We start from the raw sequence: 25536 nt of genomic DNA on the forward strand, positions 1-25536 counted from the left end.
CTTTCCATAATCTGTCTAGTGTACGAGGACGAGTGTTTCTCAACTCCCATTTCAACAGTCCAGTTGCACATAAATTCATAAACGTTGAATCAGGTGACTTTACCGGTATGTCTCATAAAGAATAGATAGCATAGTTACCAATTTCATTCTCCAGCTACTTGAAGATATGTTGTAGAAGAAACTTTTGTTGACGTGACCCATTTCCCTTTTCTAACTGGAGATTTTCCTAGATTATGTTGCATACTGTTGCCTAAGACACTTGGGCGGCTTTTGCCACTGACCTTTGTGTTCATGGATTCTCACCTGTTACAAGATGCTGCAATTTACTTACCACGATCGGGGTACTACCTGTTGCAGGTATCTTTCTGGATGGTTCTGCCCCCCCCCCCCATCATCCAGTTGATCCATATTCAGTTGCTTTCCAATGCCATTGAGTAAAACAGGTATCCTCGTTTTCGAACTTATAAATCCCCGATATGAACACATCTTAATGATCAGAGTGTATCAAAATTTTGCGTCGAAATGAGCTGTTACATATCCTTTCCAAAAGCAATAAATTTTCATTGGTGTGTCATACTACTTGAAACATTCCAAACAATGTACAATGCCAAAATGTACTTCTGATACATTCCATAACAACTTTATATTGGCTGTGATTGACACGTGAATTACTAATTTGCATATTTGGAATCGCTTTAATATAACATATTCAATCCTCTATAATGACAACCATTACCTGTTAATTATATTACAAAGTAAGAAATTAGGTACTTACTACAGATGGATCTATCATGATAAAAGACGTCAGTACTAGAAAATAATATGGAAATTCAAATAATTTTATTGGATGGTTCAAATTACTATACATAAAATCTTTATAGAATTCTTAGTGTATTTGTGAAAAATGCATTTTCTCGTAGAAGGTTTAAGATATGTAAAAACAAGATATCACGTTTTTTATTCACCATCTGAACTGTTATAATGGAGCACATTGCAATGAAAATACGTATACAGATCACAATTTCTGGAGCTATACTAAACAGATTTGTTTTGATAAGAAAAAGATTGTGTGAAAAAGAATGCTTTTAAAACATGTTGACCTCAGGTATTTTCCTCCCGTATATAGTTATACTATTGAGCTTATTAGACAGTATAAGAAAGAGATGGCATGTAACAAAAATATAAACTAAATCAGTTTAACTTTATGATGTACAATATATTTTTTTTGAAAAAAAAACAACAAAAAAAAACACTTATTCAATGATGATTAATAAAAACATTTATCGAACACAAACTGCGATGTAGTAAACCGACTATAGTCATTCATTGTAAAGTACTATAAAATATATTAAAAAAAAACAAAAAACAGACAGACACTCGAGCATCGTCTGTTTTTGCACTTGGTTGATAAACTTAAAGAAAGCATACTTGTCTGGTATAATGAAAAGTTTTTGCATACATTTTACCTTTAGATACCAGTTTAATCTAACATTAACAACTTTTTAACTATATTCATTTATTAAATTGACAACACTGATATTATTTTATCTTCAGATAAAACTAAACCATTAAATTATCCAATGAATACAACTCATCACTTTAAATGAAGCTTGATGTTTTCTTTTCCGTATTACAGAGTTATCGGTGAAGTTTTCGCTACTGCTTATTGAGACCATTGACATTTACAGAATTGAGATAAACAAAGAAAATTGTACATTACACAAAAAATTCATAAATTGTGTAATTATGGAGTTTCACCAAGTACCGACAGTTTCAAATATTAATTATACTGATATTTAATTACGGTGGGCGTTTGACGCTTAGAGTTAAATAGTAATTAAACTGGCAGTTAGGGCACTCGACTTGTAACTTACGAGTAGCTGGTTCGAATCCCTGTCACCGAACGTGCTCACTCTTTCAGCTGTAACGGCATTTACTATTTTTTTCGTAAAAAGTAACCCAAAGTTTGGCGGAGTTTATCACTACGATATTAGGGATGGCTAGCTCAGATAGTTCTCGAGTAACTTTGCGCAAATTTCAAATCAAATCTAGAAGAGCATACACTGAAGAATTATAATTCACTTCTATATTTCTATTGTTATTTTTCAAGTGCATATATATTATCATATAATAATATAAAAGCCGTTCAATATACTGAGTGTCAGTTCTCCTTTTTTTAACGAGGTTTGAAAACAACGTTTACACATAATTAGGTATCCTCTGGTGGTTTATTTGAGAAATAATGTTGTTCGAAGTTCAATTTAAGTTTTTGAATTTGAAGAAACTCACGTGAGATTATTGTACTTGAAGTGTCTCTTTAGTTTATTTTAATTTCTAGGTAATCCTGGGATATTTAATATTTCTTTGGATTTTTTAAGTTGAATACAGTGTTAACTTATGTAAGGATTACCTTTTATGATGCAGTTTTACTAATTTTTAGTTTTATTGTGAACGATTATTAATATTACACTAATGTAAATTGTATTTTTTCTTTAAATTATGAATAATCAGAATATTGTTGAAGAGCTGAACTTAATTCAACTTTCAGTTTCAAGATAAGCAAATTAAAAAGAAAAAAAAAAGGATGTCAGGAAATATCAAACCTAATTGGCTTACTAAAGTCAGACGAAGGAGAAAATCAAGGATAAATAAATGCTATAATGCAAAATTATTAAGAGGTTTTAAATTGACAGATCGTGAGAGTAAGATAGGATGGAAGATTTTCACAATTTCAGAGCTACAGTATACGAAAGCGAGAGCTTAGTTAAAAAGAAAGTAGGAAATCTTAAAGAGCTAATGAAAGACGACTGGATGATATAGTGTTAAACTGCAAGTAACTTAGTAAGGAATTTTTACGTATGTTAATCGAAGCTAAATGGTAAAAATGGGGATTGGATACTTAAAGTTAAACTTTAAAGGATGCTATTGGCAAAGGTTTTTTGTTTTGTTTTTATTAAAGAGTATTAGATGGCTGAGTTTTTCTTAAAATAAGTTAAAGGGCATAATAAGAGTTGTCTTGGAAATTATAAGCTTGTACGTCTTACTTCTGTAGTGAAGAAAGTTATGTAGAGTTTGATAAAGGAAGCTTTGCAAAGTCATCTAGTGAAATATAACATCATAAAATTAATAGAAAATCAACATGGATTTACTAAAGGAAATTTACCCTTACAGTTACTAGTTCACAAACCTTTTAGAGGTTGTTACTTATTTAGCTGGATGAAGAAATAATTTTTGATAAAGTGCTACACAAAAGATTAGCTAAGAAAATCACATTGGTGGGATTGGGGAAAAGACTATTAAATTGGATTGTAAGATAGTTATTATCAATGAAATACAGTATGTGAAACTGGACCCATATTACTAGTTGAGTACCTTGGGGGTCAGTGCTTAGGCCTTTGATTTCTCTTATTTACATTAATGATACTGGTAAGGGTATAAGTAGTAACGTTTGTGGATGACATTGATATCTTTGGTATTTCTAATTGTATTTAGGATGTTGAGATACTACCAAAGAACTTGGACCAATTGGTTAGTTGGACAAATATTTGGCAGGTTACCGTTTATTATAGTAAATGCAAGGAAATGCATTTTGATTATCAAAATTTGGATCATATTTAATCTAGAGTGGAACCTACTCTGTAGCATAAATGAAGAAAAGATCTTGACATACTTGTGAATAAGTGACACAAGCCATTGAGGCAGTGCTATTTTGCTGCAAGCAAAGTTAATAGAATTTTGTGTATATTTTACATTCTCTAGGATCAAACAGTGAAGAAAGTGTTTTTGGGGAGATTCTACCCACCTATAATCCCCAATCCCTCCACAGCAGTCATTCTTTACTATATGTGAAACCTCTGCTAATTGTTGGAAGTTTCAAAAATTGTAATTTGCACATTGTTTTTTAAAGTGTAAGAGTTTGTTTCTTTAACATCCCTGCTTAGAACATCCATCTTGACTATAGTATTTGAATGCCTTTTAATCTTTTATTTCAGTTATAGGATGCCAACAAAACTTTAAGATTCTGTTATCAGTCAATATAATAAGAATGGGATCCAAAGGTACTATTATCAGTATTCTATTTTATGAGCTAACAATGTACAATATGGGAATATGATTTGTAAAAAATATAAGTAATGCATGTTATCAGAAAATGTGATTCCAGCTCTGGAATTCTACACTGTTTGTGAATATATGAACAACTATTCCTTCTGTATGATCCAAACATTCATCCATATGTTTGCTTTAAGTGGCAACCCATGAAAGGGAAGAGAGTTTGAGTGATGCATTTGTCCAGATCATGGTCCATGGAGTTGATTGACCTTTCACTGAGAAAATGAAGAAAAATGTTAAAAAATTTGAACAGAAAAGCTTCCCACCCAGATCTCCATCATGTGGTTAAAAAGCTGTGTTGAAACAGTGAAACTGTCAAGGCTTTTATTGTAATTTATATGATTTCAAAGCCTTGATTGATCCTTACCATTTTGTCACTCACAATTTGGCAGTGTGGGATCAGTTCAATGGAAGAAGGAAGCTTGTTTCAATGGATGGTTTACATCTAAATAGGATACGGTTGCCTTGGATAGGATAGGGCTATTTACTCAGCTGTTAGGGAAGCTTAAAACTAGGACTAGATGGTGATGAGGGCCAGGATAAACTAAATGCATAAAGAATAAGTGATAGAGAAAAGTTTAGCATAGGAAATGAGAATAGAAGTAGTTATAAGGGTAGGCTTAATTGTTGTTCTTGTAATGCTAGAAGTACAAGAAATAAAATAGATGACTTCAGAGCACTGGTAGGAATGGAGGATTTAAATATAATGGGAATAACTGAAACATTGTTAAACGTAGATGATTTTGATGACAGACATATCTTTGAAATACAGGGTAACAAGTTATTTAACAGGGATAGAATTCTAAAGTGAAGGGGAGGAGGGGCCTTAAATGTAAAATGTAAGTTACATCCTGTTGAAGTTGAGGATATCAAAGGTAATAGCAAAGAGGTTGAATTCATTTGGGTTTCTATTAGCAGATATAAAGGGAAAAGGCTATTAGTGGGAATTTGTTATAGACCACCACATAATACTGATAAAATATGCAAGAAACTTTGCAATAAGATTAAGATTTCAGCTGTTAATGAAGTCATAGGTATGGGTGATTTTAATTTCAGGCATAGATTGGGAAATGCTAGAGTCAAACCATGAGGGAGAAAGGTTTTTGGAAACTGTTGAAGATGGCTTTCTTCACCAATTGGTCAAGGAACCTACTAGAAACAATGCTATTTTAGATTTATTGTTAACTTCAAATATAGAAATGATTGAGAGGGTGTAAATTGGGGAACATGTGGGTGCAAGTGATCATTGCTGTATTAGGTTCAATGTTTTGCTGCAAATGAAGGTAAGTAATTATGATATTTTGGTTACAAATTTAAAAAAAAAGCAAATTTTGAAGGGATGCAACAAGAATTATCTGTTTTGAATTGGGCAGCTGAGTTATTTGGAGACACTGATCAAATGTGGAAAATTTTTAAAGATAAACATATTCCTTATAGAAAGAAAAGGGTGGCTGCAATAAAACCCTGGTTGGCTTACAAAGGGTATAAGAGATAAAATTAAAGAAAAGCATCACAATTTTAAGAAATTTAAAGTTGATTGGTATGACAGGAGACTTAGAAGATTATAGAAGATAAAGAAAGTTAGTCAAACAGGAAATTAGGACATCAAAAAAGATGTATGAGAAAAGATTTTCTGAAAATAAAAATTAACAGTAACGATTTCCTTAAATACATTAAGGGTAAACAAAATGTTAGGATGGGGGTAGGACCCTTGAGGGATGATATAGGAAGGCTCATATCTGATGATTATGAGATGGCTGGGTTATTAATCAGCTTTTTCTTTAATTTTAATTTAGATTTAAGTAGTATTCCACACCTTGAACAATTGATACATGGAAATAAGTTCGAACAAGATTGACTGCATTAATTCTGAGCCTGTTAATAAAAAATTGGGAAGTTTAAAGAATAATAAGGCTCTTGGGCCAGATAATATTTCCCCAAGGATTTTGAAGGAAGTTAAGGATTGGATATGTGAGCCACTTGCTACTATATTTTGTAAGTCTTTGTAAAGTGGGCAGGTACCAAAAGATTGGAAATTAGCTAATGTCACTCCTCTTTTCAAGGTAGGTGATAAAAATTGTGTTAGTAATTAAATACCTATTAGTCTTACATCATTTCTGGGAAAAATTTTAGAAATTCTGAAAAAAAGATGCTTTGCAAAGCCATTTAACAAACCTTAGAATTTTATTGTATAGTCAACATGGTTTCACTAAGGGAAAATATTGCCTTACAAGAGGGTAAGAGTGTAGATTTGGTGAATCAGAATTTTCAGAAAGCTTTTGACAAGGTGCTTGTAAAAAATAGCATCTCTATAGATGTGGGAGATAAGTTAGATAATTGGATAGAAAAGTTGCTGGATAGAAGAAAGCAGAGGGTTGTTATAAATGGAGTTCAGTGAAACTGGATTAATGTTACAAGTGGGGTACATCAGGGCTCAGTCTCAGGACCTTTGCTCTTTTTGATTTACATTAGTGACATAGATAAATTACGTAAATTTGCAGATGATAATAAGGTTTTGAGTGTTGCTAGCTGTGAAGAGGATACTGCTGATTTACAAAAGGATTTACATCATTTAGTGAGTTGGATAAATAAATGACAAGTGGGTTTTAATTATAATAATTGCAAGACAATGCATATGGGTTATCATGATTTGAATTATACATATAATTTGGATGGGAATATCCATAACAGTGTCATGAAAGAAAGGGATCATGGTGTAATAGTTGATCAGTTTCTTAAGCTGTTCAAGCTGTGTGCTGTTGCTAGTGGTAGGACAAATAGGATTTGAGGTAGTATCTATAGAAATATTGAATACAAGTCTAAAGTGGTTATAATTTCATTGTATAGATCACTGGTTAGGCCATATTTGGAGTAATGTATTCAGTCCTGGGCTCCTTACCTTCGGAAAAACATTTGAATTATTGGAAAAAAATTTTAGAAATTTCTTTAGTTAATTATCAGTAGATTTTAGGAAAAAAAAGTAAAACATTGTATTTTTACAGAGCTTTCTGTAAGAGAGAAAACAAATGACAGACAAAGTTCTAATACTAGGTAGTGGAGGAAGAGAACATGTTCTTGCCTGGAAAATTGCACAGTCTCCCCTTGTTCAGCATGTATTTGTTGCTCCGGGCAATGGTGGGACTCGGTTGGTCGAAAAAGTTTCAAATATTGGTAAGCATTTATAATTAGTTGTTTCAATACATAGTTTTGAAGTAGTTTTTGTAAGGTTTAGGTTTATATATTACATTAAAGCTTGTGATAAAACCCTTTTAAAAATGTTAATTTTTTTGTGAGATAAATATGTGTAGCAAAATAAAAACATTTTCAGAACAAAAAACTTCTACCACTTTAATTGAGATACTGTAGCCAGCTTGTGGCAAATTTTTATCTGTTATTAGCTTTTGTAAGGGACAGCTTATATCAGGTCCATAATGGGAAAAGAAGGGTTTGCTCAGTTGTTAGAGGTACAATGTACATTAAAAACAGTTGTGAAGAAACTTGAATGGGAAGTGTCCAGTCTATCTCTCTTTTCCCTTTATATTAACTGAGTTAGCCCTTTCTGAATTTTTGCACATGCCTTGTGTCTTAATTGTGCATAAAAGATCTGTTTACCCCACAAGACACACAGAAGTCAAAATCATCATATTACCTGTTTTATTATTAAGTTTGGGAAAGTTTTAGCTGTATATAAAAATCCAGATGATCTCAAATGACATTTCTTGGTTGCAAACCTATAGATACGAGATTCAGTTATTTGCATGCATATAAGATCAAGATACATGGACCCTAAATCTCAATGAAGAAAATGAAAAGGTTAAATTTTTGTTTTTTTCCCATATTGAAACAAGTAATATGCCATGAGTGCTTAATGTGCATTAACTATTGTGCTTAGGTGTGTTGATTTGATGTATGGATGAAGGAGTTTGTAACTTCAGATGAACTTTCTACAGATTATGTAGCTTTTGCAAATATTGTTATTTTTATACATGTTATTTGTATGAATTTTCAGCTTTGAACATTCAAAAATATTTCTTTGTTATATATTTTTTAAGAAGCAAATAGAAATGTTTAACATTGTTGTAGATTTTAGTTACAAATTTCTATCTTCCTACATTCCTCTAGAACTTTCCTATACTTTTTATTTTGTAAAACTGAAAATGTTATATTTATTTTGATTCAAAACACAGCATGCAGCTTCACTGTGTTTAAAATCACTGGTGTACAGCAAAAATTTCTTTTTTTTACTATATCAAACTTATAATAAGCAAGTTGTTTTTTTAAATTGTTTATCACTAGGTTTCACTTAATATATATATAATAAATTTTAAACCAACTTTATATTCATTTACATTTCATTTTGGTGTATTTCTTTGCCCAGTTAAGCAGTATCATAAGTCAATAAGGGCTAATGTAAACACTGTCTAACACAGCAGCCTTGTTGGTGAAATAAAACTTGATAAAATCAAGTGCAAAATTACTTAGCTAAGCCTACCTCATCTCATTCCATGAAAAACACTATATTCCTATCATACTGAAACATCATAATTCAAATGAAGTATGAAATGATAAAGCAAGATTTTTGAAAGCTTTAAAAAAAATCAGTATTGTAATTGTGTGACAGTAGCTATTTACAAACACCCTTTCTTCTAGCAACTTATTGCCAAGCTAAGCTTTTATTACTCTGTTCTGATCTCTTTGCAAATCTCTGCTGAACTGGAAGCAATATTGGTTTATAGAATTGAAACGAACAGAAGAAGAACTTTCATTACATGTTTAATCACTAGCCAATGACTTCTCAAAGCTTAGATATAAGCATTTACATTACATCATGACCAACTGAGGTTGGCTAAAATTGATAAAACTGCACTTGTATTCAAGCTAACAAGTTCAACTAGTGGTATTCAAACTATTTTTACTTTCCTTTTAGGAGGCTTTAAGTGCCCAAATATGATAAGAAAAAGTCAGGAAATTCTCAAAGACTATAATGTTTTTGTTTGGAGCAAGTTGAACTTGCCCTAAAGTCAACATTTGAAATTTTTATTTTTATGTATAAAGTTTAATAAAACTTTTTAATCAAGTAAATTTGAACTCTTAAGATTTTTTTTAATGTGTAGAAGAATAACTACAAGTTTTTTCTTTTTTTTTAATTAAATGGTGCAATTTTATCCTCATATGGGATTCACCCATCCAGGCCTGATAGAGTTAAGATGAAGGTTATATCCTATGTAAAAGCTACAGAGGTATCAAATTATAATTTTTTTTAGCCAGTATTTCTAAACTTGATAATTTTGTCTTTATTTCTACTTGTGAATTAAAACTCAATATGTTTCCTAGATCATTGGTATAGTTTGTTAAATTTTCGATTGTTTCTTTACAGTAAAACTTATTCAAGGGATATTACATAGCTAACACTCATTTTTTGCTTTAACTAATTAAATGTTTTTCATTTTAATTTTTCTACTCAATGCATCACTCGCATTGCTTTTGGGTAGACTTGCTAGATACTTGGCCAGTGGCCATGAGGTAGATTTGAGATATACTTGTGAAAGGTTTATAAAAACAAAACATGCAAACTATAATTTATGTTATCTGAATTTACTTTTTTGTGAAACAGAAGTGATGTTTAGAAATGAGTAATAAGTATCAGACTTTCCTTTTTAGTTGCTTGATGATTTGATTTTTGAATCAGTACTGACATCTTAACTGTCTTATAGGCTTTGCCTGACTAAAGTGTGACCTAATTTAGCTGTATAAAAAAACAACAAAAAACTAGCTTTAGAAGTATGTTTTTGTTATCAAAAGTTTTTATTGTGGAACTTCTTTCAATTTCCATATAATAAACATAATCATTCCATTCCAGAGTTGTATATTTAAATATCTTGTAAGTTAAGTGTTTGGAGTTAATAAGGTATATATTATTTTTATCAAAGAACCCATTTTTTGTATAGAAATTTTACATCTGAAAATGTTATCAATTCCAGTTTTCATTTCTGTTATTACTAATAAACATGCTTTCAAATAAGTGAATATATTTCATTACAAAGCATGCAGTGATGGCTCCAGAATATGCCTTTGTACCATTGTTCCCATTTTGAAACAAATGTCCCACTGAAAAGTGCATAATGTGCTAAAAATGTCTATAGATTACACAGGCCTGTGATGGTTTTATTGTCTTGAAATGTTTACATGTTCTACAGTAATTCCTTTATGCTGAATCCAAAAATGATATCCATTTTTCTCCATCATATACAGATTTTTCACAAAACGTCTTAATGCAAAACATAAAAGAAAGACCATAACACATAGTTTTGAGACTAAAAAACATAGATTTTGCAAAAACAAATCAGGATGAATGAGGATACATATCATTTGACATCATTGTTTTCCCCTTTTCTTCAGATTGTTTGTATTTTTGTTAACAAACATAATAATATAAAATGTTCATTGTGGTAAACAAAATAACAATTTGATCTAAGTAAGTTTTTTTCTTCCTGCTTTGTCAAAAATCCTTACGTGATAGAAAAAAATGAATATTATTTTTGAAATCTGTGTAGCTGAATTATGGAAAATACATTATTAAAACCAAAACAACTTTTATGAAGTTTAAAATTGCTGGCCTGTGTTATCATTGTAAGTTCTGAAGAAAGGTCTTTTTAAAAGATTTTTTAACTCGTAAAAATCAACAAAAATATTTAAACTTGAAGACTGCTACAAAAATGCTTCTTCAATTTGTGCAATTTGTTTTATTTAGTTGTTAACATCAAGGATAACAAGGAAATCTTGGAATGTTGCAAGACTAAGAAGATTGATTTGGTTGTTATTGGACCAGAGGATCCACTAGCCAATGGTGATATATTTTTTTCATAATTTATCAGATAGTTCCTAAAAGTCAGCATTCCAGAAATATTAAACTAATCCTGATTTTCTTTAGGGCCAAAATTCCAACTGTTGTGTTAGATGGGATGAGTCAGTATTAGTTTCTTCTCTTGTAAATTTAGTTACTTAAAGCAGAAAATAGCTGAATTAGTGTTTGCTTCATTCAAGAAAAATTGAAAAGAATACACTTAGTAGATGAGCTTTTCTACTATCATTGTCAAATTTCTGTAAACCTTTTGCTGTAGCATCATCTGTACATTTAGTTATGAATTTTGCAATAAAATTTGCTAAATTCTTAAGCAGTAGTTTTAAAAAATGTACATAGCACATTGAATATAATGTTGTTGTTTTTTTAAGTAATGCTAGAGTAAGTTGTGAAATAATAGTTTTTGAAAATACTGATATTATTTCACTTAATCAGGAAAATATTAATTTTTCTTGAATTTTTTTGGTTTTTTTTAAAACTTCAGTTGACTTGGAGAGAAAGTGCATGAAATGTTAGTGAAGATGATAATTATTATAAAAATATTGTAGTGTTTCATTATTTCAGGCATTGTAGATGAGCTGTCAGCTGCTGGAATAAAATGCTTTGGACCTTCCAAGAAAGCTGCAAAACTTGAATCAAGCAAGGCTTTTGCAAAAGCATTCATGGAAAAGTATGATATTCCAACAGGCCAGTACAAATCGTTTAGTGAACCAGAGGCAGCCAAGAAACATATTCAGAGGTACTAAGTGACACTTTTTTTTTTACTCTCCACAATACTTACCTCAACCTCTTATCTTACTTTTTAAAAAAATGTGTCCCAGAGCTAACATAACTGGTGCTACTACAGCGTTTAGTCTACAAAGGTACTATCATTATCACTGTTTTAATGATTCACTAAAACATAATTTATATTTATCCACGTTTTTCTTCAGCAAATAATAATAATAATCTAATAAGTTGTGTGTTCCAAAAGAGTACTTTAAATTTAGGTTATAATTCTGTCAGTTTTGATTGTTAGAACTTATTTCATTCCGATTAGATTTGCCCCAGAACATTATGTAATTATATTTTGTACTTTATTAGCTTAAAAGCATTATTTATAATAAATTGGGTCAATTGCAAATAAACGAAAGTTAAAAGAGTGATGATGATAATATCTGTGTAGACCACACGCTATAGTCTAGATTTCTTTGTAGATTATACTCTATAGTAGCACCACAACTTTTGACATCAGTTTTTAGCAACATGTATATAAAACTATGGTTTGCTTGAAATGGAGAGTTAACATTTTCTTTCTTTAAAGATTTACGTGTTAGGTATAGTATCAAACATATCTGACTTGTATTTTATAAAATTTTATCTGTATGCCTCCAGTGAATTTCACTAACTTAAAAGTTCAAACATATATCTTCATACCCAGTATATGTTATTAAAAAATATCTAATCACAAAAGTAAAAGTCCTTGTTTTTAGCTTAATTATTATTTTTTATTTTAATATAATTTAAAATTGCAGAAAAGAATAAAATAATTGTACTTAAATTTTTTGGTATGAATATTCTTTAAAGCATTCATTGGACAGTAAGAATTGTTTTAGGCCAAGATTAAAATTTCCTATATCATTCCTTTTATAAGCTAAAACATTTTTATCCATATGTGGCTATGTATTTTTGACATGACTATTTTCCTGTTACGATACTAATTATTTCTAATAGTCATTTAAACAATTTTAATCATGCAGAAGTTCCAGCTAATACAAAAATTATTTCAGTGTATATTTATTGTTTTATTCCTTGGATTTAAACATGACACCCAATACCTGATTCAAATATTGTCACTAAGGCTGTGTTGTTTTTACGTGTTTAAGGTTTGCCAACCCTTTACTTTCATAAAAACAGTCACTGTAAACTAATTAATTATTAGAACACTGGATGGAATGGGCAAAAATCCCGTGTATTAAGAAAAAAAGCTAATTGTACATTACTATTTAATCATAGCAAATTAACTGCAAACTGTTAATGTATTTTAGCCAGTTGTTTGTGATAAATTAAGCACTACTCATTATGCCTAATTTCTTTTTTACTGTGGCAAATAATAACACCTAGGAGTAGCCAGTTTGTGTAATCATCACCATCAATGCAGTGTTGTGTATATATTTATTATTTTCTTTACGTGCAACTTGTACATATGTGCAATACATGTGAAATAAAGTTTACAGTCATTCTAAGCATCCACACGAAAGTAGACACTTATTCTTTTTATGATTTGAAACATTTAATTTAATTATAAAATACAAGTTTATGTAGATTTATTGGTTTTAAAGTGCCTGTAAATTGAGATTATAAAAAAGATTATGAAAGACATTTAAGTGACTTAATTTTTATGATTAAATTAGTAACTGTCTTCTGTTAGTTTTTAATTATCTGCAGGAATAAACTATTTTACAGGAATAAAAAAATCACTGGGAGATATAATTAAATAAAAGCATTAAATGAGGGAAACAATATATAGAACCAGTAATGTACTAGAACAGTGTATATGATTGTGCATAAGAAATGTTAAAATCAATAAGTAGTAAATCATAGTAGTAAATGAACTAACGAATAAAAATGTAAATATGTATCAGACAATGAATTGTATTGATAATTTCCTAAAAAGTAAAATTTAAACTTATTATAGATTTAATACAAGAAATTAGATATCAGATATTGTAAATATTCTTGCTTCAGTGCTCCATATGAAGCTCTAGTGGTGAAAGCTAGTGGACTAAGTGCTGGTAAGGGAGTTGTGGTAGCAGATTCAAGAGAAGCGGCAACACAAGCTGTAGAAATGATGATGAAGGTATTTTATCAGTACCACAGTAGCTGTTTGTTTCAACACACATTTACTCTCTGATTTTCATCTTTTTGTAATTTGATGCCAATTTTCTCTTTCAATCCATTCTTCTTCGTTTACTTCAAAACAACAGAATAGTTCATACTTTTAAATTGGACTTATGTACTCACTGTTTGTACAGCAAATGCACTTTTAATTAATCACTGATGGACAAAAAGGTAAGTCCTAAGTTTTTAACTGAAATAACAGAAGTTTAACAGTCTGACAACGTGTAACCTCTGATGATTGGCTGTTTATTAGTCCAAAAGCTTTGGAAATAATAAACCTTTTCGTTTCTATATAATTAAAAAATGAAATGAAAAGTGGTATATTTTGATTTTGGTTACTTCAGTAATTTTGAGAATTTTGACAACATTTAGCAATATCCCTTAACTTGAAATTAGTTATTTATTTTAAGTGTATTATATCAGAACTGTATAACATCTACTCTGATCTTATAAACTTGTGTCATAAAAATGTTTAATTGGAAAATACTTAAAATTATTTACTTAAGAAAGAAACAAAGTCTATATATCATTAAACAGAAGATTAAGAAGTCAAATTATCCTGCATAAACACACAAATTGCAATTAATTGGAAGTTATGATAATTTATATTTGTTTAATAATTCCATTGTTTTAAATAGTTAAGCTGTAAATAAGTATTGTTTACATTGGTAGCTCGAACCATTTTATTTGTGTATTTGTGATATAGTTGTTACTTTCATGCATGTAGTTAATCACCTTATTCTGAAGTTGTGACATGTATAGTCACTTTCTTTATAAAATGAAAGTTAGGACTTGTTTTAGATTAAAATTTAATCATAGTAAAACTGAAGTTGTGAATTATGTAATTATTCACTTTATCCTTAATAGAGAAAAAAATTCTTGTGACAACAATATGCTCTAGTTTGGATATTTTTGATAAAAAAAATTCTGTAGCAATTACAATAGTGAAGAATAGTTGGGCAATTTCTCACATAGTTGATTGGACTGTTAGTGCTACTTGTATTTACATCCAAATTAATGTAATAAGTGTATGAAAGAGAAAAGCCAACAAAATGGTTATTTTCAAATTATTTCAAATGCATTTATAATAGCTATGTAGAAAAAAATCTGTTGGAGTTATTCACTGCTCAGAAGAAGTGTGATTAAGTGTTGACCTATATTAACTGTACATTAAGCCAAGATTTTCTATGAGAATTTGTATGTTGTTAGTTGTTATGCTAAACTGTTATATTCCTGTTATTTGTATAAGAACAATTTTTTAAGTCAGTTTCTAAGAATGAATGATTAGAAAAATTTACTAGTTCAAGAAGTCTTAATTTGATTATTTCTACAAAAATTTATAAAGAGATACAAAAACATTTTTGTATTTAGTTATTGTGTATTGTATTGTTTGAATAATACATTGAAAAACTTGCTCAAAGTTGAGCTTTTGTAAACAAATGCTGCCATTATTCAGCTACACAACACAACAATGTATTTGCTATGTTTTAATATTTTGTGTATATCTGCTTCAATTTTTAACAATCAGTATCTAGTTAATTCATTTTCCTGATTTTATAAAATGGTGTGTTCATGGCAAGGATTTTTAGTGGGGAAAATTCATTAAAAACTTGCTCAGTAGTTTAATTTAAAGATGAAAAGAATTTAAAACGTGAAAGAGGTTATCGCGTGGCATGTTGAAGTGAGAGTAGTTGGATAAAGAACTAGAAATTACATTTTTTGTTGGGAACAAACAATAAGCGGTAAAGTTAAAACTTGAACAGTTCATTAAAAAGGTTTTTTTACCAGGAAAAATTTTATGCATATATGATGAACTTCTAAACTATACTTTATGGGATAGCTTTACAATTTTGGAACATGGAGCTACTAAAAGGCACATGGAACTACCAAATGGATAACTAAATGTGACTAATTTATTGTAAAACTTAAGGGCATCATATCTGTCAAATATATATAAAAAAACAAAAAACAGAAGAATATATTGAGGAGTTTCTAATTTTCAAACTTTTTCTACTTTAGTAAACCAAGTACTGAAGGCCCAGTATTGGAATCATAATATTTCAGATTTTTTCTCATTTTCCTATTCTCATTCTTTCTGTTAACATTTTAGGAATTATAATTTAAAATTATATAATCATCACCATTTTACAAGAAAAACTTTACTTTGATAACCAAATACCAGACAAATTAGAAATTTATACTGTATGTCATTACAAATATTTGAAGAGCTTCAATTGCTAATGAAAATATGATATTCTAAACATCTTTATAACATCACGGTATATAGGAGAAGACTTTGGGTATGGCTGGAGAGATTGTCGTCATTGAAGAACTTCTTCAAGGGCAGGAAGTATCAGTAAGAATTTTCTTTTTCTGTGATCTAAAGAAATGCTAAGTTACATTAAAATTGACTAAACAGTGCATATGTGTCTGAAAGTCCAAAGACTTTCAGCCTTAGAAACATCAACTTAATATTTAAAAAAGTATTGTTTTTTTATTTTCAGTTTTTTCAAAGTCAGTTTTATGTATGTATTAGTGGAGTTTTGGCAGGAACATTGTCAATTTCTCATGAAAGGCATCATGTTTTTTGTAGATATGAATTTTTCTCAAAATATATATTTACAGTGTTTATTTTTTAAAAGATCCATGTAATTATATTTACTAAAATAGTTACAAAAATGATAACTGAAATTTTAGTTGTGTAATATTATCTTTGAATTAGAATGAAAATATTAATTTCTAGTAACATAAAAATTACTTAAGTGAGTTTTTTTCTTTCACAAAAAAAGTTCAGAAATACCTAACTTAAAATTATGCATTGTAAGTGATCATGATAATTTTATAAATTATAATTTGTATGATGAGGTACCAATTATAATCTAAGTGATTAAATAATGCATATGTGTCTTAAAGTCCAAAACTTGTAACTAACTCAGTTTTTTATAAAAAGAAAATATATATTATATCAGTTAATAAAGCCATTTATAGTTTATTAATTTTACTGAATAACTTCTTAGTTTATCATTTATTTTATAGGTAAATCAATTGAAAAGATTTTTAGATTATTTGAAATAGTATTTATTAGAAACATTTCATTGTGCAAAATGCATTCTGCAATGATAATAGATAAGCAGAAACTGATATGAATTGGTACTATTTTAATACCAACCTTTCCTTTCTGTTACCAACAAGAAACAATTTTCAAATATTTTCTGGACATGCAAAATCACCTAGACATCAATGAGATATTTTAATCATTTTAAACGTTACAAACAGTGTCACAACAGTATCTCTTTATGGTCCTTTTTTTTTGTTTTTAATGCTGCTTTTCTGTGAAGTTCAAATTTAGACAAATAAAATTATTGTAAAGATGAACTTCCTTCAAATATACATTTTTCTTGAACTGTTACTACTTGAAGATTATCTGTTATATGTTATAAAATATTCTACTTGTATGCTGTACTGAAATTAGTATATTGTATAACAGTTGTAGGACACACTTGATGATTTTATAAAGTTACTGTATTTAGTTATATTTTGCCACCAGGTTCTAGCTTTCTCAGATGGAAAAAACGTTTCTCTTATGAAACCTGCTCAAGATCACAAGCGAGCCTTTGAAAATGACAAAGGGCCAAATACTGGAGGAATGGGAGCATATTGTCCATGTGTTTTTGTATGTTGTATTGTTATGTTTTAAGTATGTTGTGTTAAAAAAATTAGTCAACACAAAAAGTAAATCACAATTTGTCCCCATATTTAATAAAAGCTTTCTAGAATAATTGCTTAGAACACTGAATGATAACAAAAAACCCCATACTGGCTTAGCAGTAAGTCTGCAGGCTTATGATGCAAAAAATCCATAGTTGGCAGAGAACATGTAGCTCATTGTGTAGCTTTATGCTTGCCAACAAACAATAACAAAAACCTGATTTAACCCATTAATATAATAAAACAAGAATGGAATGCAGATTCACTTCTTCAGTATTATTAATCTATAAAAATCAGTATTATATCCTTCCATCAAAAATTTATGTTTGATAAAATTTAATAAAATATTTAAAATAGCTAAAAAAGTGAAAGAATTGATAATGCCAAAATTCTGAACAAGTGTTATTAGTTATATTGTTTACAAGTGAAAAAAGATGAAAGCTGTAGTATACTAATTAATGAAAGTCTTAACACTGAAGGAATATTATGATCATTGAATAGAAGCACATCTTTAAAGGTTTTAGATGTGTTCTGTCATAGTTATTAGGAATAAGTAATTTGTTGATGAAAGAACACAAAATTTCTCTAAAATCTAAGATTGTATCTTACTATTCCATACTGTGAAATCTCTTAGTTAGAACATTAGAACTTAGGATTTGTCTGTACCTATATTTTCTGTGAACTGGTAAAGTCCAATAAAAGCAAGATAATAGAATTATTTTTGGAGATTAGCAAAGTGGTTTTTATTAAGAGTACTTCAGTGAGAGAATTGCATATGATTATTTACTGAAGGTCAACCAAACCATAATGAAACAAATTGAAAGTGACATTATCAAGAAAACTGTGGATGCAATGAGAGAAGATGGAGTACCTTTTGTAGGTGTGTATCTACTGAATTAGGTTAGACAACTTATAAAAATCATGCACAGGTTACTTGTTAACTAACTAACTCTGTAATCAAATCTGTTATCATTCACTTTTTATCTATAGCCTAAATTGTTTCTTATACTTTTGAGAAGGTGGTAGTTATTAAGGCCATGCCCGCCACAGTATGTTAAACTTCCTTCTGGCTAAAGAACAATACAGATTACTGAAACATTCTAGATTAAAACATAATCAACACAATAAACAAAATAAATTTATATTTTGTTGTAAGGACTTAAATTGGTTACAGCTTTAATTGCTTTGTAGTAGATCTATTAAAGTAGACAGGTTGCAAAAGATTATGTACTGCATTGTTTAGTACTCGTATAAGCATTTACACTGTTTGAGAAACAGACAGTTTCTCATAAATCAATTCCTGCAAAGATTATTCAATATTCTTTAAGAAAACAAAAATTAGCTATGGCTTTAAAGAATTATAAAATCAACAGTAATTTCAGTTAGTTAAAGAATTATAAAATCAACAGTAATTTCAGTTAGAAATTTCAGTCAATCAACAAATATTTCAACCAGAAATTTCATATATTCATTATACTACTAAGTACATTTGAAATTGACTACATTACTAAGTATATTTCACATTTTGTAAGTATGATAATGTACTTACATTTATGTTTTATGCTGTACTACAAGTATATAAACATTCATATGGTTTTTAAACTAAATAAGACATACTCTTTTTTTTTCAGGTGTTTTGTTTGCTGGGCTAATGTTAACAGCTGAAGGACCAAAAGTGTTGGAATTTAATTGTCGCTTTGGAGATCCTGAAACCCAAGTAATAAGATCTTCTATCCTTTTTTTACAACCCCTTATTAAAATACATAATTAATACTTCACTTTCTGTTTATCTTTTTTTTTTTTCTTTTCTTTTTTGTAGTGAGTAGGTTAATATCATTGATCTATTTAGTGGACAGGTCAGTATAATTGACATGAAAACAAATTCTAGTCTGTTGCTTAAAACTATCATAAAAAATTAATATTTTTTAACTGTAAAATACCATTAAAAACACCTCCAGTAGGGAAATTGTTAGTGAAATATGTGAAGTAAAAAAAATCATTATTTTATATTATGCTTTTTTTAAGAAGTAGAATTGTTTGTTTTAATAATACTTACATATAACAATTAAATGTAGGCAGTATTAGATAAATGAAAATCGCCAAGTGTCAAGTTTAGATATTAATCAATAAAATACTTGAATAATAGTTATAATAATAGCTTGGTATGATTCTAATATTCTGGCCTCACAGTCACTATAATTATGTATTGGTAATTTCTTTTATTCATGATTAATGGGTGGGTGTGTTTAAGCTTAACACTGTATGTCTTATTTATAGGTTTCAACTGACAACATTATGATAAAAAGTTGGATTTTTTATTGTTTAAGAATATTGTAGAAAACCCTTTTGAGGGAAGATAAATACATTTTATTCTAGTATACAACTATGACTTACAACAAATGCAAAATATGACATTTTGTTTTTCCAAGTCTATATTACCTCTGATGGAATCGGATCTATACCCAACTCTACTAGCATGTGTGAATGGTTGCCTTCCAGAAGCTTTACCAAAATGGAAAACAAACTTGTTCAGTGTTGGTATTGTTCTGGCAAGCCAGGGTTATCCAGGAAGTTCATCTAAAGGAAAAGTTATTACAGGTACATCAGTGAACTGTAAATTAATGTGTGATGATAAAACAGTTAACACTTTTCTGTAGTCTACTAAAGTATGAAATATCATTTGGCTACAAAATCTGTACTAATATTATTTTGCTTCATTGTTAATATTTTTATTAATATCCTCGATACTATCCAGTGCAGAATGCATGGTATGATAGGAATTTAATAATATTCTATACTGATTTTAAGTCCAGTGCTTGTTAAGTTAGATTAATCTTTCTTTGATTACTTTGAAAACAATACATATCTTTTGGCACCTTTCCATTTTAGCTTATACAGTTTTAATAATATATATTGGAGCTTTTTGCAGATCAAGTTATGGTTGCGATTGTTTCATCATCCTCTTTTTTTTTTTTTCCTTTCACTACATATTTTAAATCTTGCTGAATGATGAATTCTAGCCTAACATGTCTTGTTCCTCAAGGAATGACATGATAGATAAAAATGAACTTGTACCTGCCTGCAGTTAGAATGCAATCAGTTTTGTGTAGATCTCAAACAATTGGCTGAGATGCAACCCACATTTGTATTGATTTCCCAACATGCTTCACTATAGATGTTTTACAATGGTTATTATACAAATAACTTTAATTTAGATTCATCTTAAGAGAACACACCCCAGCTTTACTCATCCCTTTGTTTGAAGTCTGATACCCATTAAAGCCTTTTTTTTTATTATATCTCTCCTACGCAATGGTTTTTGAGCACCTACAGATCCATTGAGGCCAGTTTGTACTCATATGTATCTTACTGTTTTGGAGGTAACATTCACAATTATGTTTACAGTTAGATCATTGGCAAGATCATTAGTGTATTGTTGTGTATCATGTAAAGAGCATGCCATAATTGACTTAACATCACATTTGAAGATTTTGGACCTTTTCTATTAACAGCAATACTAGATTTATGTATCCTACTCAGAGTTTCTATACAACTTCTTCTGAAACATGGAATATTTCACATGGAGTTGCCTTCTCCAACCAAAACTTTAATTTTTAACATTTGTCATATGGCCAACAATGGGCAGGGCTGCCCAGGACTCGTTCTGCTTGCCAAGCACTCCCGTGCAATGTGACTACTGCTACCAAACACTAAATATCACTAATAAAAAGTTCATCATAAGCATGAAAAATTTCTTTGTTGATGTTGCAGTGCAGTTTACTTTGCAGTTAACTTGTTAGAAATAAACACTTTTCCTGAAAAGTCTTGAAGCAAATAATCTTCACACTAAAATACTTTTTAAGAAAAGTCCACAGGAAAAAGCCTGCACACAAAACTGAACAAACAGCTCAAGTCATGCTAATTCACTTGTACTTAGTGTGACACATCAGACAATATCATCCACAGTGGATACCATACAAGGCCTATTTTCTTTCCACTAAAAGTTTATGTGGTGTGTAAAAATATCTAGAACATAAAAGTATATCAATGTAGAAACACATAAATCTCTTTTTGAATCTCATTGTGACTAACTTGTATCAATTACTCGCTGTTAAAGATAGACCAATAATAAAAATATTACTCAGCTTAGAGTAAAATTTGTCTCTATCTTTATTTTTTTAGACTTTGTCATTCACCTTATAACACGTGCTTGTCTAGTGACTGCTTATGTGGAATGTTATATTGGACTTTCAAAGTCATTATAATTATAAACTTTTTTTTTTTTGGTTGATGGGGGATAGCATGATGGTGGCAGCTGCAAGTAAGTGCACTATGGGCTAGACTGATTTTTACCACCCACCACTCAAATCATCCTAGCTACAACCCTGCATGTAGCATTTCTGTCCTGGGAACAGAGGGTGTAATTGATACATAACTGCAGGGAATATGCTGGTGTGATAATGATTGGTTAGATAACAGTTATTCACAGTGTAAACTAATCTCGTAACTGTACTCTGGTGCAGTTCCAATAATACTTACATTTTATATACATTTGATTCACTGTTTCCATAACTAGTATAAGAGCGTAGTGAGTTTATTGGATACATGTTCTTTGTTATGAGAGCTACAGATTCTAATTTATATGAAATCATTAAGGCTAATACCAAAGTAATGGGGAAAATTAGTGCAAAAGAAATTTGTTTAAATTTACTTTGTATTGTATTTAAAACTAAACAGATGCTTTTGAAAAAAAGATTAAGTCAAATCAACCTAATTTAATGATGGTCAGCCAAAGATTATGAAGTAATGTAAATAAGTTACAAGATATTGGATGTATGTGATAAAAGAATAGATTTTGAAGTTAACGTACTCTATAATAAAAGATAATTTTAAAACTTCCATTTTTATTTTCTTCTATTTTTTAGGGTTGGAGGCAATTTCCAAGAATACCAATACTCTCCTCTTCCATGCAGGGACTGCTCTTGCTGAAACTGATATAGTGACATCTGGTGGAAGAGTCTTGACTGTAGTGGCTTTAGCTGAAGAGTTACTTGGTGCTATAACTCTAGCTCTGAATGTTGTGATGTCTGTAAAATTTGAAGGTGCCTTTTTCAGAAAAGATATTGGCCAAGCTGCAGTCCAAGAGTATATTTTCAGTTGTTTGTTTTAATATTGTTTGGTTATTTTAATTCTAGTTTATTTACTGTAACTTGAAACAAAAGCAGTTTTTTTATTAAAGAAAATATGATGGTTGAGAGAAATAATACAGAAAGCAGTATGTTTTCAAGACTGACCAAGGAACTATGTTTAACATTAAAGTTTAGTAACTTGGACCCTTTTTTTTTTACTTTTTTTATCCTTCTTACAGTATGATAATACCTGCCATGACAAATAATTTTTGTCTTTAATTTATGTAGTTTGACAGGATTTTCAGTCATTTGGAAATTACTGCAAGTAAAGTCAAGAAATCATTTGTTTCAAGAGTAGTGTTCTTAAGAACATTTGTAAGCAGGGTGAAATTGCTAACTGATTTCTACAAGTATATTGCCCAGTGGGCACCAGTGTATTCACAGACTTACAATACTAAGATCTGGTGTTTGATTCCCTATGGTGGACAGAGCATAGATAGCTCATTGTGTAGCTTTAGACTAAGAAAATGAACAAAATATACAATTATAATTATTCATTCATTTATTTTAGATGCATTTAGGTTGATTTTTGTGGAAAGATATTGATATTAAAACTTGCTGACAGTCACAATGAACTTTATTACATTTATTGAGAATGACAGATATTTTGAACTTTATAAGTTGAAAATATTTATAAATTTTTTCCCCTCTTTTTCCAGATTAAAAAGTAAAGAACTGACATATAAAAGTTCAGGTGTTAACATTTCTTTATCAAATACTCTTGTGAAGAAAATAAAATATCTTGCAAGAGAAACAAGACAAGAAGGTGTGATTGGAAATATTGGAGGATTTGGAGGAGTGTTTGACTTAAAGACTACTGGCTATAAAGATCCACTTCTGATTTCTGGGACAGATGGAGTTGGCACAAAGCTGAAGGTATTACTGATATTTTTGTTTATCATTAAGTTGCATATCAGAATTTGATATTAACTAAGATCCAAGATTTATATATACATTCTTTACTGCAAGATTGTATTCAACTTAACCCTTTGGCCCTTGGTGCCATTTTTAAATTCTTTTTTGAATATGTATTGTGTTACATTTAAAATTTAATTAAACCACTTTACTATCAATATATGTCAATGAAATTAATATTATAATGTATGTTATAATTTGAATTTTTATGTTATCTAAGTTTTAATTACTTTTTCAAAAGAATCTTTTCAAAAAAATACTTGAACTGCAGTTTTTGTGTGACATGATCCACACACCATGAAGAATCTCAACTTTAGCAGCAGTTCACTCTTAACCACGTGAGCTGGCAATGTACATGAGTATGTAGATGCTAAGTACGTGTGTGTGACCTATTTGACACATGATATTCAAAGTTTGTAGCTGCTTTATCTGGGAAACAGCTATACATTTTCCAACTCTTGATGGGTGCCATGCCCACCTATACTTTGCCTTGAAATCAACAATGTACATGTAATTAGTTGACACAAGTGTATATAGTTATTAGAAAGAACTCAGTTTACACTGTACTTCACCAATGGTTAATTTGAAATTGGCACAGAGTTTTTGTATTGAAGTAGATGTAGCTACCATTAGTATTTTTGTATGCGTGATCGACTATAGCAATTACGGTGGTTTTTTACCTAAATATGCTATAATTAGAGAGTTAGTTAAATTGCATTTAGGACTTACTTTTTGTTTTAGTTAATTAATTAATTAAAAATAATATTTGAACAGTTTAATGATTTTTGTAAGTTTAACTTGTCATCTGGATTGTGAAAAGTTATAAACAAAATGGCGTGTATGAGCGCTATCTTGTTTCGACAACTCGTTTCTGTGGGGAATCTGCCGAAATAACTTCATAAAGCCCCGTTGGCATCAGTTGACATAATTGGCATAAATCACAATAGACAAAGAATTTGAAAGAAAATTAAAAATAAACTGTATATGAAAAGATAGACATGAAATTATGCATACAAGAAAAATACGACTCTTCTAGTGGATTTCTGTGAAGAGTTGAAAGGTATGTATGTATTTCCATTTGTTATTATTAAACATTGCATTGTATGTTGATGATAACAGATAGTTTGTGATATAGTAGAAAAAATGGAAAATAAAATATAATCATTTACCTCAATTAAAAAAACTATTGATATTCATTTATGAGGTACTAGAAATTATGCAAATGAAATGTGAAAGCTGTAAAATTAAAGATAATATTTTTATACTTCATATAGAAATCATCTTTCCAGCTAGCTATTAATAAATGAATGAAATAACAAACTTTTATTAGAAATAGTAAAAATTAAATATTTTTACTTTTTCTGGAACTTCAAACAATTTCACCTGCTAGTTTTATTTTTGTGATGTTAGGGACATTACCTTCTCTCTGATGGAGAATCTGGGAACCAAAGGGTTAATGATGCACTAAATTTTTTTATCAGTTTCTCTTCAGCAGAAGTGAAATTTAAATTTTTAGATTATTTTTTTAAACCAAGCACTATTAATCTTGAAAGATGCACACACACATTTTTGTCTCAGAAAAGTGCCTATTTCCACCTAAAAAAAATTCTAATTATACTGTAGCTGAGAACTTGCCATACTGTGTATCTAAGGTTCTGCATTCACTTCCTCTTACTAGCAAAAAAAAATCATTCTCCTCAATGTATATCTGAATAAAGAGTTGTAATCAAATCCCACTCTGTCGCTGGACTCGCCCAGAGGACTTGTCCCGAGTGCTTGTGTATGCATAGCTTAGATGCTGTGCCCCCGCCTGTATGTGCTCCACCATTTCCGTATTCATGGCGTGTTAGATCCCACTTTTGTCCCCATGTT

General features: G+C 29.8%; 1 protein-coding gene across 4 annotated transcripts in view; it reads left to right on the forward strand.

The window, feature by feature from the left end:
• Positions 1 to 2249: 2249 nt before the first annotated feature.
• LOC106464511 (trifunctional purine biosynthetic protein adenosine-3-like) overlaps positions 2250 to 25536 on the forward strand; it is a 37264-nt gene continuing 13977 nt past the window's right edge. Inside the window, exons 1-12 of one of the 4 annotated variants that reach the window (XM_022392242.1) lie at positions 2250 to 2338; positions 7113 to 7281; positions 10862 to 10957; positions 11537 to 11711; positions 13700 to 13811; positions 16140 to 16208; positions 17400 to 17525; positions 18353 to 18440; positions 19192 to 19277; positions 19990 to 20158; positions 22486 to 22705; positions 23409 to 23625. In XM_022392242.1, the coding sequence (XP_022247950.1) occupies positions 7137 to 7281; positions 10862 to 10957; positions 11537 to 11711; positions 13700 to 13811; positions 16140 to 16208; positions 17400 to 17525; positions 18353 to 18440; positions 19192 to 19277; positions 19990 to 20158; positions 22486 to 22705; positions 23409 to 23625 (1503 nt within the window). In that variant the 5' untranslated portion in view covers positions 2250 to 2338; positions 7113 to 7136. Of the gene's footprint in view, positions 2400 to 2632; positions 2842 to 7112; positions 7282 to 10861; positions 10958 to 11520; positions 11712 to 13699; positions 13812 to 16139; positions 16209 to 17399; positions 17526 to 18352; positions 18441 to 19191; positions 19278 to 19989; positions 20159 to 22485; positions 22706 to 23408; positions 23626 to 25536 lie in introns of those variants that run through there. The other 3 variants (XM_022392243.1, XM_022392244.1, XM_022392245.1) reach the window with 3 other exon arrangements.

This window comes from Limulus polyphemus, unplaced genomic scaffold (genome assembly GCF_000517525.1).
Source record: "Limulus polyphemus unplaced genomic scaffold, Limulus_polyphemus-2.1.2 Scaffold1671, whole genome shotgun sequence".
NCBI lineage: Eukaryota > Metazoa > Arthropoda > Merostomata > Xiphosura > Limulidae > Limulus > Limulus polyphemus.